We start from the raw sequence: 16871 nt of genomic DNA, 5'->3' as shown, positions 1-16871 counted from the left end.
GGATATTACAGCCTTCAGAGGGGGAAGGGCAGAAGGGGGCTGAGGACGCAAGGAGGGCTAGTGTGAGGGACCCAATGGGGAACAGGGCTGGGGGGCACCACAGAGGGGGGAGCTGTGGCTGAGAACTAACGGGATGGGAGGAGGGAGTGACCTGAATGAGGAGCAGGCCAGGAGGAGTGGGGTCTCAGGGGAGAGGGGAGCATGGGGTCTGGGAACCCTGAGGGAGGGGCTGAGGCCATTGCTTCGCAGGTAGGAATGGGGGTGCTTAAGCCTCCACCCCCAGGACAACCCACAGCTGCTGTAGGACACACCCCTGGTTGGGGGGCAGCTCCCCATGGGTGCTCCAATGTTGGAGGAATCAGTTCCCACTCGCAGGGCTGCTGAGCCTGGCCCAGCTTCAGAACCTTTAGAAGACCCCCACTCGGCCCTCTGTACCCAGACCAGCCTTTGAAGTGGCCTTAGTCTTCCTCGGGTAGCGGTGACCCCCAAAACCTCCGTGCTGCAGACTCAGGAGGGAAGAGCTGAGTTGGGAGAGGCCACAGGAGGCTGAGAGCAGGATCAATATGCATTTCCTCTGGAAGTCACCGTCCTTCCGGCTGCCAGCAGCACCAGGCCAAGAGGCTGCCAGCCCAGGAAGTGCAGCCCCTACCCTGAGGCGTGCAAGCCCAGCCCGGGCTGCCCAGGTCCCCCCCCCTCCCCTCCCCCACAGCCAGCACTCAGGACTGCCCTCTCTCCCCCACAATTCTCTGCAGTGAGATCCCCGTTGCTGGAAGTATTCAAGGGCTGAGAGGCCACCTGTCAAGTAAGGGAATTTCAGCTACGGGCTCAAGGCTATGGTTACACACAGCCCCTGGGCCAGCAATTCTGGGTGCAAAGAAGCACTAGCGACAAGTTTGAGACCCCCAAGATTTGCACTTCTGGAGATTCTAGACCCTCCCCAAGATTATTACATTTCAAGGTTTCCGGGTTCTAAAGTTCTATCCCCCAATTCCAGTCCCCCTAAGGTTCCCAACATCTGAGATTCCAGATCTCCCAGGATTCCCTGACTACAAAGTTCTAGATGCTAAGATTCTAGCTCCTGTGATTACAGACACCCTCCCCTGTCCCCCGTGAAGATTCTCGGCTCTGATGGTCTAAGTTAATTACATGGGCCTTTTTATTCCGTCTGGAAAATACAAATATTCACAAGAGTCTGTACAACCTTAGGGACACCAGCCCCGGCCCAACCCTCAGCTGCATGCCACCCTCATACCCCACCCCCCAGCCCCAGCCAGCTTCCCCAGCACCCCAGGCTTCCTGCTCTGGTCCAAGTCTTTTCTCCAAGACAGGCATGAGTGCTCGATCCAGTCACAGCTGGGAAGGAAAACAACAACAGAGGAAGTAAGGAAAAAAGTAAGAGTCCGCCTGGCCTGGGTCATGTGGACAGCGTGCCAGTTTCCCCGATCCTCGCCCCTCCCAAGTCCCCAGCCCTCAGCGGCACAGCCCACCCCGGGACTCACCATCAATTACAAGTGGATGTCGAACACACCATCTTCCACAGCCTGCACCTCCTCTTCTCGGATCTCTGCAGGAAAGGAGGGGAGGGGGGCGCAGGAACAACTCCTAGGTCCCAGTGCCTTCAGCACCCTTCCCCCACTGACAGCAGGCACCCGACCCCATCCCGGAAGCAGACCCATCCACTGAAAATCAATTCACTGAGTGACCAATCGGCCCTGTTTTTCAGGCTCTTCTTCTAAGTTTTCATGCCGCCAGAGCTTCATCACAGCCACAGATTTATCAGTGCAGTTTGCTTCAAACGTCAATTTTGTGTGTGTTTCACATTTTAGACCCCAGCACTTCTGGAAGGCTCAATGCAAATGGCCTCACTTTTTCTATTTTTGAGGACTGATGCCTGGTGCCTGCCTCTATTTTTGAGGACTCAGGCCAATCCAAATGGTTGTGGTCAATTGCCTTCGACCCCAGTTTCACATGGTTGTTCAGAGTGTGCTCAGCAAAACAGCCATGTGGGGGACTGTCGCTCAGCAAGCTGCCCGAAAACCACCAGAGACCCCAAGAGAGCCGCCAAAGATTTTCAGGGCAAGAGACATTTCTCAGAACGGCCCCCAGAGCAGCCAAAAAGGGAAATGCAGGCAAATGGCTCACAGGATTCCCTCTCCAATCCATCGTCGATCCCTCTAACAAAATAAGAGTGTGACAAGAGGTTGTTTTGTTTTTTCAGTAAGCTTTATGCCCAACGTGGGGCTTGAACTCACTACCCTGATCAAGAGTTGCATACTCTGCTGCCTGAGCCACCCAGGCGCCCCTGTGACAGGAATCTTGAAGCCTCTTACATTTTTACTTTTTTTTTTTAATTTTTTAACTTATTATTGAGACAGAGAAACAGAGCATGAGTGGGGGAGGGGCAGAGAGAGAGAGGGAGACACAGAATGCCAAGCAGGCTCCAGGCTCTGAGCTGTCAGCACAGAGCCTGAAGCGGGGCTCGAACCCACGAACCATGAGATCATGACCTGAGCAGAAGTCGGCCACTTAACCAACTGAGCTGCCCAGGCGCCCCACTTTTACTTTTCTTTTAATGTTTATTTATTTTTGTAATTTTTTAAAAATGTTTAGTTTTGAGTGAGAGACAGAGTGTGAGCGGGGGAGGGGCAGAGAGAGAGGGAGACACAGAATCAGAAGACAGGCTCCAGGCTCTGAAGTGCCAGCACAGAGCCCGACGTGGGGCTCGAACCCATGGACTTCTATCATGACCTGAACCCGAAGCCGGACGCTTAACCGACTGAACCACCCTGGTGCCTTCACTTTAACTCTATATCTATTCGTTTCTCTCAGCTTCAGAAGGTCAAGTTTTCCTGAGCCACCTTCTGGCCCCCTGACCTTTTCAATCCTTCATTATCACCCCACCAAAATAACAGAAATCCAAACTCTGAGAAGGGTTCCATCCCCGATAGGCTAATACTTTGCCTCAATGGCCATGCCTCCCTCCCTTCACAGGACCGTATGGAAGGGGACCCCGTCTTACCTGGAGGCCGGGAGCCTCGCCTCCCTGGGCGGGGCAGGGAGAAGCTGAAGGCTCGGTGATGGGTGTGTGTGGGTGACGGCGAGGGTGCCGACCCCTCCAGACTCACGCTCTGGGCCCGGCGCCGGCACTCGACGGACAGACGGTCTTTACACTGCTTGTGACAGTTCACACCGCAGGCTGGGAGAGGCAGATGGGGGGCCCAGCCAGGGCCCTGAGTCAGAACACCACCACCCCCATCCCGCTCGCCAGCCCTGCACCTCTCCCCGGTTTCCTGTGCTCCCGAGCAGCGCCCCCCCCCCACCCCCAATAAGAGTCTCCTTCCAAAGGGCTTCATCCTGCCGGCCGGTCCAGGCCCTCCCCAAGTTCTCTGTGCCCGGGCGACTGTCTCACCAAAAGGAAAAGCCCACTTAAGGGCTACCCCTTTCAATATAATCAGCGTGCCTCTCTGGCTCCAGTACTTCGCTCCTCCTCGGTTGCCCCACCAAATTAAGAATCCCGACCCAGAGAGGAACTCTCCTCCGAAATTCAGCCCCGCCGGCCTTGCTCACCTCGGCATTTGAGACCCTGCTTGTAGATGCCCAGGATCTGAAATAGAGGAGGGGACTGTGCTGGGGGAGGTAATGATTCTACTTCTTCCTTCTCAAGGGCAAGGACGGGGACTGACCCACTCAGGGGCTTTCGAGCCCCTCAGGCCTCCGCAGGCGCAGAACAACGGCGAGGGGAGACGCAGGCGGAATGAATATGGTTTGTCTCTTCCGAGAAGACTCCGAGGGGGCGGGGCCAGAGGGAGGGCGGGGCGAAGGGAGGGGCCAGGGCTGGAAGGGTGTGGCTTGGCGGGGGTCTCACCAGGGCCTTGCAGTGGCGGCAGGCGACTGGGCGCAAGGAGTTGCTCTCGTGGAAGTTGTGCACGAAGCCCATGCGGCCGCCCAGCACCGAGCTGGAGCGCAGGAAGTAGGAGACCATTTCCTCCCTGCTGATGCAGCCATCCCTGTCCGGGGCGGGGTGGGAGAGGGGGCGCCTCAGGTCCCGCCCTCCCCCGGGCCACCCACCCACCGGCCTAACCCATCCTACTGGGAACTTCCTTACCAAATACAAGTCCTCACCCAACTCCTGGGTTTGGACTCCTGGCGCAGGAAAGAGAAGGCTACCCTTGGGGGTCAGGCAGAAACCCCGGCTGCGGATACCACTAACTACTTGTGTGGCCTTGGGCAAGTCACTTCCCCTGGGTTTCCTCCCCAGAAAAATGAAGATCCTAACTCCTGCCGTGGCCACTCCACAGCGTTGGCATGTAAACTAACTCCACGGGGTGTGCACTTCCCCACGAGATTATTAGCCTTTGTTTTCCGAAGTGAGCTGTGGGTCGGGGTCCTGGGATTCAAGAGACTGAGCTCTGGGACCAGGCAAGATTGGGAACGGCCGCCTGCATCTCACTCTCCATGTGAGTGAGCGCTGGGAAGACACCTACAATCAGGGTCCCCCACATAATCCGGGGCTTCCCACAGAACCCTTTTCTCACCTACTAACCTATTTTAGGAAAAGAGGCAGCATGTGCTCTGGAGGTAGACCCCAGTTCAAATCTGGCTCTGCTACTTCCTGGCTGTGTGAACTTCGGGGTTGTTAATCTCCCTGTGTATCAGTTTCTTCTTCTATAAATGGGGAGAATAATTCCTGCCCTTCAGAGGGTTTGTGTGAAGACTGAATGAGTGTGTGTGAAGCATTTCTAACAGCATCTGTGTAGTTGGTAGGTCCTGGGCCCCGCGGAGCTATTTCTGTCAGTGTTCATCCTTGTTGGAAACGCCTGCCTATTTTATCTGGGGCTGCATGATGTGGTCCAGGTGATCCTTCAATTCAGTGGGGCATTGGGACAGCTGGCCGTTTAGAAACAAAATATATATATATATATATATACACACACACACATATATATATATTTCACCCTAGATTCTTCCCTCACACTGTGCCTGGACACTAAATTCTCACTGAACTGAGAACACCAACATAAAAACGAAAATCATCCAAGTATCTGGAAAGGTGTAAGAGAACACCTTTGTAATTTCAAGGAGATGAGGGCCTTTCTAGACATAACACAAATCCAAGAAGTCATAAAGGAAAAGACTGACATATTGAACACACGACATTTTTTAAAAATTTTATATGGAAAAGGACAACATAAATGACAGACGGGAAGAAAATATTTGCAAACACATTCGACAGCAAAGAGTTAAGATCCATTAACAGAGATTCTGAAAATCAATGAGAAAAAAGACCAACAAACCCAGCGGACTCATGGACAAAGAATATGAACAAGCAATTAACAGGAGAAATATAAGGGACCGATAAACATATGAAAAGAGATCCTGCCCCCACTCGTATTAAAGAGATTCAAATTTAACCAAGACACCATTTGCCAATTAGACTGACAGAATTATAAAGCTTATTATAGGACCCAGTGTTGGCAAGGACGTTGGGAAATGGGCACTTGTCTCCTGCTGATGGGGGTGCAAGCTGGCACCACCTTGCCTGAGGTCACTTTGGCAGTCTCTCTCCTAATTTAGAATGTGCATATCTTTTGATCCAATTATCCCACTTCTAGGAATTTTCTCCTGCAGAAATAGTGGCCTGCGTGCACGGGTACAAAGATGTTCACAGCAGCGTGGCGTATATTAATAGCGAAGAACTGGGAACAGTCTCCGTGTCCATCAGCGGGATAATGGTGAGGCAAATGACGGCCCCGCGACACAGTGGGACACACTGCGGCTATTCTAAAGAATGAGGTCGTTCTGCATGAAGCTGCATGGAAAGACGTCCGTGATGGAGGGTTAAGTGGAAAACAAGAACAAAAGCAAAAAAGCGAGATGTGCCATTTCATCGAGACGGTGATCAAAAAACAAAACAAAACAAAACAAAAAAATAAATAAAACCCTGCAGGCCCTACTGCTACAAATACAAATGCCAGATCCCGGTTAAAAGAGCCCCAAATTGGGGTGCCTGGGTGGCTCAGTCGGTTAAGCATCCGGCTTCGGCTCAGGTCATGATCTCATGGTTCATAGGTTCGAGCCCCGTGTCGGGCTCTGTGCTGACTCAGAGCCTGGAGCCTGCTTCAGATTCTGTATCTCCCTCTCTCTCTGACCCTGCCCTGCTTGCGCTCTCTCTGTCTCTCAAAAATAAATAAAAAGCATTAAAAAATGTTTTTAAATGAGCCCCAAATTTGCTTTAAATGCATAGGTGAGTTTGTAGGAAGGAAATGGAAATCCTCAAGTTCCAGAAGCAAAGAACGAGCGTCAAGCTGAGGCAGGGAGTTGGGACCAATGCCGAGGCTGCCCTGGGAGGGTTTGCTGGTCTCCCTAGTGAGCCCGGTGCTGGGTTTTGGTGCCCAGATGGGCCAGGCACAAGGCTTGGGGTGTGCAGCTGGTGGGCAATGCAGGCTGAGGCCCCTCCCCAAAGCTGTATCTAAGGTCTCCAAGGGCAGCACCCTCACTAAAAGTGTGACCCGGAAACAATCCACCCACCAACCCAGGGACATAACCGACAATTCTATCTCAGTTCTGGGAGCAGAAACAGAGCAACTAGAATCAGCCCCGTGGGCAGATTGAGATTTATACCATGATCCTATTTGTCCATGGAACAGGGGCCAACAAAATCTGTAGCGATTGGCACAGGCAGGGAGGGGGGGAGAAAAAAGCCTGGAAGCATACACTGCTGCCAAGCTACTAGCATTGCTAACATGTGACTAATAGCGCCTCTCCGGATGGGAAAGGGGAGGAGCAACGGAACTTTGGCTTCTCACTTCTTAGGCTTTGTTCACTATAAATCTATTTTACTACCTGGATTTCTTTTTTTTACCATGGGCTCTGCAATGTGAAACAAAAAAGAAAAACCCAGAGTTTTGAAATCTGAATAACATTAAAAATATAACTCGACCGAAATGGGGACTGTAAGTTTTGACCCCGGGTTTTGTCTGCTCAGCAAAACAGGGATATGAAGGTGGGTGCAGAGGGGCATGTTTAACCTACTGCAGAGAACCAGCTGTTTGTCCAAATTGTCAGTATGTGAATTGTTGATAAGCAAGTGGGTGCTGCTAACTATAGGTCTTTCTTTTCTATTCATTAAAACAGGCTACCCAGGAGTTGAACTTGCTCACACTTTTTGCCAGCTGTGAGCTCCGCAAATAAAGCACCACTGATGCAGCCACAGTCCCCAGGCCAGTCTTTGCAAGATTCAGGTGGGGCCCCCATCTGTCTGAACGAGTGGGGTAACCCTGAGCTTCCACAGCTGGCAGCCTCCCCCTTCAACTACGAGCCCCTCCCCACATCGGTGGCTTCCTCTGCCCAGATCGTCTGGCTCAGTGGCCTCCTCTTGCACAGGGGGAAGCTGAAACCCGAGGGGAAGTGAACCTGCCTTGCCTCTCCCCCAGCCCCCAGCCCTCCTCACTGGTTCTGGTCGAGGTCCCCAAAGGCGCTGAGGTAAGGGAAGTTCCCACGAATGATCTGGAACTCTTCCTGTGAGATGTGGCCATCCCCATCGACGTCAAAGTTCCGGAACACAGACTGAAGGACACAGAGGGGCACGCAGGGACGGGAGAAGGAAACAGGCATCAGCCCCCATCCGCCCACACGCCCAGTCCATGTTACGAAGACTGTCTCAGACGTGGGGGGCTCTGCAGCTCCCCGTTTTATCTCCCCTTTTCCTTCCCTCCGCCTCAACCCCACCCACTGGCTATGCCCCCTTGCCTTCTGGAGCCTGAGCGCTGGCCCTTGAACATGGCACCCACGTGGCTCCGAGGGTGGTGGCCAGGCAAAATCGTTCTCAATGGCCCCCCTCCGGACCGGTCCCCCAACCCCTCGGGTCCCAGGGCTGGCTGCCACACACCTCCACCATCTTCTCGATGTGCTCCACCATGAGCGCCTGGTCCAGCCTGGGTTTGGCGGCTGATGTCCACTCATCCAGCACTGGGGGCCGGGGAGGTGGGGTGCAGCTTGTGGGGCTGGTTGGCTATGAGAAGGGTCAGGCCTGAGTGAGGGCCAGAGGTGAGGGAGCCCAGGGCCCAGGGGGGCAGAGAGGGAAAGCCCTGGGGAGAAGGGAGCCCGCGCAGGGAGGGAGGCCCTAAGAGCTCTGCTTGCCCTCAGCTCCTGGGATTTTTTCAGGAAGGGCAGGGGTGGGGGAGAAAGAGGAAGGGGAGAGTAGGGAAGCAGGGATTCCCTAGCTCACCGAGGACTTCGAGCGCGGCTCCCGCTGCAGGGACAGCTGGTAGAGCTCATCCTCTGTCTGATACTGGTCCAGAGATACCTAAGACACACCGATCTGATCACACCCTCGGCCCCTGCTGCCCTCAGGAGCCCGCCGTCCAGAGCCCAGGCTCACAGGTCCACTGAGAGGCCACAGCTCAGCCAGTCCAGAAGCTCGACTCAGGACAAAGGCCAGCTTACAAACCACCCCCCGTGACCACACACCAGCCTAGCATACAGAGCAGACCCCGAGCTTGGCCCCAAACCTTGAGCACAATGCGCTGCCAAGAATCCAGCCATGAATCCAGGTCAGAACACAGAAGAGGACTCTGAAATTAAGCTTCAACCTAGAACCCACCCAACATCCAGAATCCAGCTCCGATTTCAATCCCAATCCCAGTGCAGAGCCTAGAAACAGTTAAGAATTCACTCAAGTCTAATTACATGAAATAGAAGTGGGGGTTTTGATTTTTTACTTTGCTTTTCTGTTTGGAGTATCATTGAAACTACTGTATTGTAAATGACGGAAAATAATTGCATATGTTAAAAAATAAATTGTATAAAAAATAAATAAATAAAATACCAAAAAAAAAAAAAAAAGAATTCACTCAAGGGGCACCTGGGTGGCTCAGTTGGTTGGCTGAGCGTCCGACTTCAGCTCAGGTCATGATCTCACGCTCTGTGGGTTCGAGACCCATGTCAATAATAAATAAATGTTTAAAAAAAGTTTTTTTATCTTAATTTTTTAAATTTATTTTTGAGAGACAGGGAGAGACAGGGCAAGCAGGGAAGGGGCAGAGAGAGAGGGAGACACAGAATCTGAAGCAGGCTCCAGGCTCTGAGCTAGCTGTCAGCACAGAGCCCGACGTGGGGCTTGAACCTATGAACCGTGAGATCCTGACCTGAGCCGAAGTCAGATGCTCAACCAACTTAGCCACCCAGGCGCCCCAAAAAAAAATTTTTTTAAGAAAAAAGAAAGAATTCACTTGAAACCAAAACCCTAGTCCCATCTCATTGTCTAGAACCTAGTCTAGATCTCCACTAGAACGTACCTCTCATACTCGACCCCCAAACCAAGTCCAAGCCCAAGCCCAGACCTTTCCTAAGTAAGGGCTCAAGGCCATGTTTAGAAACCACTCCTGCCCCTGGAATCCAGAGCTGAGCCCCAAGCCTTGAATACAGCCCAGCATCAAGAACTCAGGCCTAAGCTTCAAGCCAACACAGAAAGTCCACAGGCCAGCCTCGAAATCAGACCTCAACCTACAGCCCCTTTCAGAGGCTGGACCTCCTCTCAGAGTCCACTCCAAACCCTGGAGCCCAGGCTGGATCTCAGTTCCTTGAGCAGAACCTAGAACCAAGGCCAAGCCCGCAGCCTTGCAGAAACCCAAGACCAGAGGTGGATGTCCACCCTGATGCCCAGCTCCCAGCCCCGCCACATCCCTGTTCCCAAGCCCTCCTCACCGTGAGTAAGCTTAGCAGGTCCGGGTTGGCCTGCACAGGTGGCCGAAGGCTGGTCACCATGGCCAGCTCTTCCAGGATGCTAAAGAGCTGCTTCATCTTGGCGCCATTAAGTCGGGTCCGGGCAGGGTCCAGCCAGTCAGGCAGTGCCAACTGCAGGGCCACCAAGTCCTTGAGGTGTACACCCAGGACGGGAAAGCGGAAGCCCACGCAGGCCGCCAGCCGGCGCCGGTAGTTGCTATAGTTGCCCGTGGCCGTCACTAGTTCCGTCAGACCTTCCCAGAGCTGGGGGGGGGGGGGCGTGGGGGGCAAAACGCAGAGAATCATACACACAGACGCACATCACTGGCTCGACTGCCCCTCCCCCACAGCCCTGGAAATGTGGGAGAGGATGAGGAGTCAGAGTCAAGGATGGGTGAAAGGCGAAAATTCCTCCCTCCCTGTCCCCCAACACTGTCTCCCTTAGCCTCTGGGGGTCAGAGTTTATAGGTCAATTCAAGGGAACCCCCACTGCCAAATACCCCACCTCTCCACCAGCCCTGGGCACAGACTATCACCGACATTGAACAGGAGAAGAAACTGAGGCTCAGGGCACAGTACAGGACAAAGACCCAGAAGAATGTCCTTCGCTGTATCGTTTGTTAACAGCCCAAACTGGAAAAACCCCCCAAATGTTCAGCAGTAGATATGTAACTTGCAGTAGACTTACAATAAAATATTATACGGCAATGGAAATGAATGAACAACTGCTCCAAGTAACAGAATGTTAGAAGGAAAGAAGCAAGACATAAAATAACACACAACATGATTCCATTCATAGAAAATTCAGAAGCAGGCAACAAAACCCCCACGTTATTCTGAGAGTCATACACTGTGGTATGGGAAAGCTGTAAGGAACAGCAGGACCGTCATCATTACAAAAGTCATGACGCTGGTTACCTCCGATGGGGGTGGAGTTATGGTCTAAGGTGCTGGAAGCTTCTATTTCTTGACCTGAGTCATGCAGGCATGTTCTTTATAATGTTCCTTGAACCCATACATATGCTTTATATATTTCCCTCTACGAACGTCACCCGATGTGTTAAAATAGATAAATAGGGGCGCCTGGGTGGCTCAGTCGGTTGAGCAGCCGGCTCCGGCTCAGGTCATGATCTCACGGTTGTGGGTTCGAGCCCCGCGTCAGGCTCTGTGCTGACAGCTAGCTCAGAGCCTGGAGCTTGCTTCAGATTCTGTGTCTCCCTCTCTCTCTGACCCTCCCCTGCTCGCGCTGTCTCTCTCTGTCCCTCAAAAATAAATAGAAGACATAAAAAAATTTTTAAATAGATAAATAAACGGGGGTGCCTGGGTGGCTCAGGTGGTTACCGTCCGACTCTTGGTTTCAGCTCAGGTCATGGTTGCAAGGTTCATGGGATCGAGCCCCACCTCGGGCACCGTGGTCACAGCACCACGCCTAGCCTGCTTGGGATTCTCTCCCAATCCCTCTGCCCCTCCCCTACTCACACTTTCTCTCTCAAAATAAATAAATAAACTGAAAGGAAGGAAGGAAGGGAGGGAGGGAGGAAGGAAGAAAAAGCAAAGCAGAGGGAAAAAACCCAAGGTTTGGGGTCAGGCAGACCGGTAAGCCCCCACTCTGCCACTTTCGTCCTGTCACCTGTGAAAAGCATGTAACCCCTCCAAACCTCAGTTTCTGGATCTGTCAGATGGGGACAAGCGTGGCCAGCCCCCAAGACTACTAGGTTCTCAGTGAGGCTAGACCTGGGAAGGGCTGGCCCGGGACTTGACCAGCCTGTTCCCCTGACCCCCCAATCCCGGTTCCAGGCACCTTGATGGTCTCCGGGCTAACATGACTGTGGGTCTCCTTGAGGCGGGAGATGGAGCTGTGGCTCAGGCCTCCGACCACCGCCATTAGTGTGTTGAAGTTCTGTAGCTGCAGTAGCTTCTGGGGGGCAAACGAGGAAGGGAGAGGCAGGGAGTCAGTGAAAAGGCCCAGAACTCTGGCCCAGGTTTTCTGGCAAGGAGGCAGAGGGTTGGTGGTAAGGAAGGGATCGCCCTATGGTCACCTGGTGGGAGGAGGGGGAGTGGGCGGGGAGGGGCAGGCACCTCGGCCACGTGGACGAAGTGTGTGATGACCAGGGCCCGCTGAGGGGCTGTGGGCTTGCTGAGAATCATGAGTTGCACCCACTGGGAGACACTGTTGAAGAGGGAGATGAATCGCTCCAGGACGGGGTTGTCCACGGTGCAGCCGTGAGTCACAAAACTGTGATAGTCCTGGAACTTGGAGGGGGGGGAGGGGGGGGAGTGGCCTCAGCCCCTTTGGGCCTCTCCCCTCACAGATGACCACTCCTCACCCTCCAGCTCCTGAACCCCTCAGCCCACCCTGTGACCCTGCCTCCCCCAGGGACCGTGTTCCTCCTGGGACTCCTCCCCAACCCCAACTCCACCCCTGACCCAACGCCCCACGGGGCCGCACCAGGATCTTGCAGAAGGAGCGATACTCCAAGTAGGTGAGATGTTCTGCCAGCTCCATGGGCTCCAGGTGGTCGAACAATAGGGACATCTTTCGCTTTTTCTGTGCTACAGGGTTCCGCTGGGTCACTTGGCGCTTCCACTTATAGGTGGGGCTGGGAGGAGGGGGCGGGGCCGTGAGCCCTTTGCTGGAGACACCAGATCCCCTGTGGCCTCACACTCGTTCGGACGCCCCACTCAGGCTGAATGAGGACCTACACGATCTGAGGCACCGTGCTGGACACCGATGTCCCCAGGCCCAGCCCCTGGGGACCTGCAAGCTCCCCCCTCACCATGCACTCAGGCACCGTGCTGGGCACTGGGGGGGAGGGCGGTACAGAGATGAGCAAGACACAGTTCCTTCCCTCGAAGAGCCCACAGTCTACTGAGAGAGACAGACAGACACAGACAGTCACCAGACCGCGTGGCACGTCTACAGGTCTTCGTGCAGAGGTCTGCACAGAGCGCAGAGCCCAAGGAGAGAATGACAGATGCTGCCCTTGGAAGCCCTCGGAGCCCTCAGAGCCTGGAGACGCTCCACACTCGAGCTGGGTCTTGACAACACAGAGAAGCAGGCAAGGGGACCCACATGAGCAGAGCGCCATGGCGGAAAGGATGTGGGGCAGGAAATGAGGAGCAGACCCGTGCAGCTGCAGCATGGCGTGCGTGGGATGGGAGTGGGCTGTGGAAGACGAGGCAGGAATGCCAAGCTGGCTGGAGACTATCAAAGGCTCTAATCCCCAGCCGAGACATTGTGAAGGCGACAGGGAGCCACAGGCTTTTCAGCAAGAGAGTGACATGACCCTCACTCATTCAATTCAACAAACATTTATTAAGCACAGACGGGGGAGGATGCTGAGTGCCCTCCCCAGCCCTCAAGCTCGCCCCCACGCACACGCTCTCGATGTCAATGAGACTGCTGTGTTGCCAGTTCCCTTCTTGGTCTAGCAGAGCCTTCAGCTCCTTGATCTGCTCAGCGAGCTCAGGGTTCAAGTCAAACTCTGCTGGGAACGCTGAGATCCAGTACCTGGCAGAAGTTCTGAGTCACCCAAGGCAGGCCCCCCCACCCCCGCCATTCCCCGGGATTGTAGTTCCCCAAAGAGGGGGAAAGCGCCCTAAGCTGTGGTTCCCCCACCCCCTGGCTTGCTCCCTGCCCCCAGCTCATTCCTTCCCCACCCCCACTGGGCAGATCAGAAAACCCAGGCCAAAACCCGGAAGAAGCAAGCCTGTGACAGCCCGCCCACCATGGACAGAGCCCGGGTTCCAACCCACATGACCAACTCCCAGAGCGTGTTCTTTCCAATCCTTCAGGCCAGTCTGAAGCCTGAGAGAAGAGAGCAAGAGGAGGGGACAGGGTCCCAAAAGGAAGACTCACCTGACCAGGTGGCATGTTTTCACCTGCAGCGAATTGGAGTTGTCCTTCCGGGATTGTTGGTAGGTGAGGGAGAGTTAAGGAAAACGAGGATGGAGGCTAATTCTAGAAAGGGAGGCAGGAGACGGTCCCGAGTTCTGGGGGGAGTCTGAGGGCAGAGCCTCCTCCTGGAAGAGAGGCTGGGGGCGGGGCCTGGGGTGGGGCCTGTAGGAAAGGGGCTGAAGGCTGGGGTGAGGGACGAGTTTGGGGAGGGTGCACAGCTGGGAAGGGGGCTAGGTTCTAGGGGTGGGTGAGAGCATGACCTGGGTTCTGGGAAGGAGGCCAGAGGAGGGACTTGGGCTGGGAGCAGGAACGGGTCCTAGACTGCAGGGAGCCCAGGTTGTGGAGCTGCGGGGGCGGGGCCTGAGTCGAGAGGAGAAAAGGGGTGGAGCCTCGGGCCTGGAGAAAGGCTTATAAGGGGCGCACACTCTAGGAGTTAAGCCCGTTCTTGGCCTGGGCTGGGCAGCCAAGCTCCCTCAAGCACTAGAGCTGCAGGGCCCACGGCCAGGCCGCGAAGGATATATGTGGAGCAGTTTTGCCGCCAGCTGAGAGGAAGGGATGTACCAAGGGTGCATCATGAGGAACATGCGCACCAGCTGCGGGTCTCGCACCTTCCCAGAGTCGTCTAACTCCGAGGGGTCAGAGAGAAGCGGGTTGACCCTTCATCCCGTAGCTGTGGCCCCTAAAGCCTACCCCCCCCCCCAGCCCGCCGGATAGCTGGCCCCCCGCCCATCACTTGCTTTTCCAGGACTATGAATCCTGTAGACAGATTAGAAAGAAAAGGTAGGGTGGGCGACGGATAAGGCAGGATCTGAAGAACTGGAGGAGGGGAGCATCGGATCCGGGCCCATCGTCCCGAGGGGAACCAGCTGGGGCGGAAGAAGCCTGGGTTTCCCGGGGTCAAGAATCCCTAGGCCATTTCCTGAGTGCTTGGGGGAAAGGGCACCCCTTTGCCAGATAAGCCGCCCCCCACCAGCCGGAAACAGCTCCCAGGCTAGAGATAGAGAGTTCCTCCGGATCCTCCGGATCCTCCCGGGGAGATAGATAATGCTCCTCGTGCGCCAAAGTCTAGGGACCCCGTTCCTCCTTTCAATGCCGGCATAGCAGCAGGGAAGGGAAACATTTTATCTTTCTGAAGCGAGTGGATCTCTCTTCCCAGTGATGAAGAGGCTTTCGTTAAAAAGGTTGCAGGATGCGGAACGGGGTGGGTCCAGGCCAGGGGACTGCCCTGGGAGGCAGGGACCCCGCTTCAGGCTCGGGGCTGGGCTCAGGCTGGGCGTGCCTTCCCGTGCCACTCACCGAAGGCTTCGATGCAGCCGCGGAGCAGCTCCTCCACCGTGCAGCCCTTGTCCAGGTCTAGGGTGCCCGCCATGGCCGCCGGCGCGGGTAGGCTGGTCCAAGCTGCACTCCGAAGCCTCCCACCGGGCTCCGACCGGACCCCTGTCCCGGGAGAGGCAGAGAGGGAGTCTGCGGAGGCGCCGGCTGGGGGTAGGGCCGGGGGTGGCGAGTTGCCAGGCGGGCAGGAACGGGGCGGGGCGGGCACGCCCCCTGCTGGGCAGGGGCGGAGTCGTGCGCCGCGGCCACTCCCGGGGTTAAACGGTCTGGCCCCGGGATGGTGCAACCCACCAGTTGGGAAACCGAACGGCCGAGAGGCTTCCGGCTCACCCTCGAGGTCGCGGGAAGGCCGAGGGGCTCCCCGGGGATGGGGACGAGCCAGGCCACTTCGGGGACTGGTTTGTGCCCCAACCCCTCGCAGGCCCTCTTCTCGAGTCCTCCCCGCGGAGGCACCTGCAGCACCCCGCAAGCTCGGCTCTACGCCCCTCCCGCTTCCCTCCCTCCACAGCCTCCCTTCCCCCGCAGGGTTATTTTGGGAACCCAGAGCCTGAGGGGACCTCGGAGGAATTTCTCCCTGAGATGGGAGGGAGGGAGGAACCCAGGCGTCCTGCCCGCATCTCCCCCTCCCGGACTCCCGGGAGGGGAGGCGGGGCTGTGGCAGCCCCCAGGGGCCTGCCCTTGGGGAGGCGAGCTGGAGTGCAGAACATTCCTGGGGCGGGGTGGGGGTGGGGGGAGCCCGCTGCGCCCGGAGGCGTCAGCGGGAAGCCTGAGCCTGGGAACCACGCGCTCCCAAGCCACCTCCTCCGTGAAGGCCCCAGGGATCCGGGCTCAGCCCTTCCACAGACCATCTTCCTCCCCAGCCGGAGCTCCTGACCCAGGCCCCCATATTGCACAGTCTTAACAGTGAGCGCACTCACAGGCCGGCCACATTCGAGCACATAGACTAGGGCGCCCAGAAGGGGGCGCTAGCGTCCTGAGGGGTGGAGAATGCCCGTAGGACTCCACCAGCGACTCCAGTCACGGGCGGGGTGATACACACCCATGCAGGGACAGACTCTCATTCTATACCTGGGGCCAGAGGCCCCCATCGGAGTGAAAGACCTCCCCAACACACACACACACACACACACACACACACACACACACACACACACACACCACACACACCTGGGCCTCAGGCACTTGCCTCCCCATCCTCTGGCTCATACACACAATGGCACTCACATCCCGCGCACACCTGCAGGAAAGAACCCTCGGGCACACATACCCAGCTTTCTACCCCAGAATGCGAACCCGTGGATGGGGCCAGTTCTGGACTCGCGGCTCGCTCGAGCCAGGCCAGCCTGAAGTCCCACGGCCGCAGAGGCTCTGAAATCGCACACGTGCGCGCGCACATACACACACGACAGTGCTCCTACACGTATGTACAATCCTGCACATGCACACACCCCCATGGGTGTGCACACACGCCCATTCCGCCGCCCCCACTTCCTCCGCAGTCCAGAACCAGCTCTGCGACCGCACCGCCCTGACACCCCTCATCCCCGGACGCTGGCAGAGGCTGGCCCCATGAAAAGGTACCCCGCCCTCCGCCCCTACACAAACTAGCCGGGGCTGGAGGGGGCTCCTCTACTGAGTTCTCTGGCGGACTTTTCCTGGGAGCCACCCAGAGCCAGCCCCGTCTGGCTCTACCGCCTCTTCGCTGTGTGACCTTGAGAGTCACTTGGCCTCTCGCAGCCTCAATTTTCTCATCTGTCAAATGGGGGGGTCCGCGGGAGAAGGTCCCGCTGAGATGAGGCTGGGAAGGGCCGGATGCACCGCGGATGCCGCCCCCTCCCGGGGGTCGTCCAGGGCGCTTCAGCTCCTTCCCACCCACCACGGACCCGGGCCGCAGACTCCGCACCCACCAATCCACCCG

General features: G+C 56.1%; 1 protein-coding gene across 6 annotated transcripts in view; it reads right to left on the bottom strand.

The window, feature by feature from the left end:
* Positions 1-1132: 1132 nt before the first annotated feature.
* The window catches only part of RASGRP2 (RAS guanyl releasing protein 2), a 16054-nt gene continuing 315 nt past the window's right edge, over positions 1133-16871 (bottom strand). Inside the window, exons 1-18 of one of the 6 annotated variants that reach the window (XM_029956132.1) lie at positions 16221-16856; positions 14918-15058; positions 14141-14243; positions 13583-13645; positions 13103-13234; positions 12173-12323; positions 11803-11976; positions 11525-11641; positions 9706-9987; positions 8228-8305; positions 7889-8011; positions 7451-7566; positions 3866-4007; positions 3568-3604; positions 3020-3196; positions 2143-2174; positions 1500-1564; positions 1133-1353 (exon numbers count right to left, since the gene is read on the bottom strand). In XM_029956132.1, coding sequence (XP_029811992.1) covers positions 1502-1564; positions 2143-2174; positions 3020-3196; positions 3568-3604; positions 3866-4007; positions 7451-7566; positions 7889-8011; positions 8228-8305; positions 9706-9987; positions 11525-11641; positions 11803-11976; positions 12173-12323; positions 13103-13234; positions 13583-13645; positions 14141-14243; positions 14918-15058; positions 16221-16407 — 2118 coding nt within the window. In that variant the 5' untranslated portion in view covers positions 16408-16856 and the 3' untranslated portion in view covers positions 1133-1353; positions 1500-1501. Of the gene's footprint in view, positions 1354-1499; positions 1565-2142; positions 2175-3019; positions 3197-3567; positions 3605-3865; positions 4008-7450; positions 7567-7888; positions 8012-8227; positions 8306-9705; positions 9988-11524; positions 11642-11802; positions 11977-12172; positions 12324-13102; positions 13235-13582; positions 13646-14140; positions 14244-14917; positions 15236-15283; positions 15423-15870; positions 16857-16871 lie in introns of those variants that run through there. The other 5 variants (XM_029956134.1, XM_029956135.1, XM_029956137.1 and 2 more) reach the window with 5 other exon arrangements.

Source organism: Suricata suricatta, chromosome 11, assembly GCF_006229205.1.
Source record: "Suricata suricatta isolate VVHF042 chromosome 11, meerkat_22Aug2017_6uvM2_HiC, whole genome shotgun sequence".
In the NCBI taxonomy this organism is placed as follows: Eukaryota; Metazoa; Chordata; class Mammalia; order Carnivora; family Herpestidae; genus Suricata; species Suricata suricatta.
This window is presented reverse-complemented; position numbering and strand designations above follow the sequence as displayed.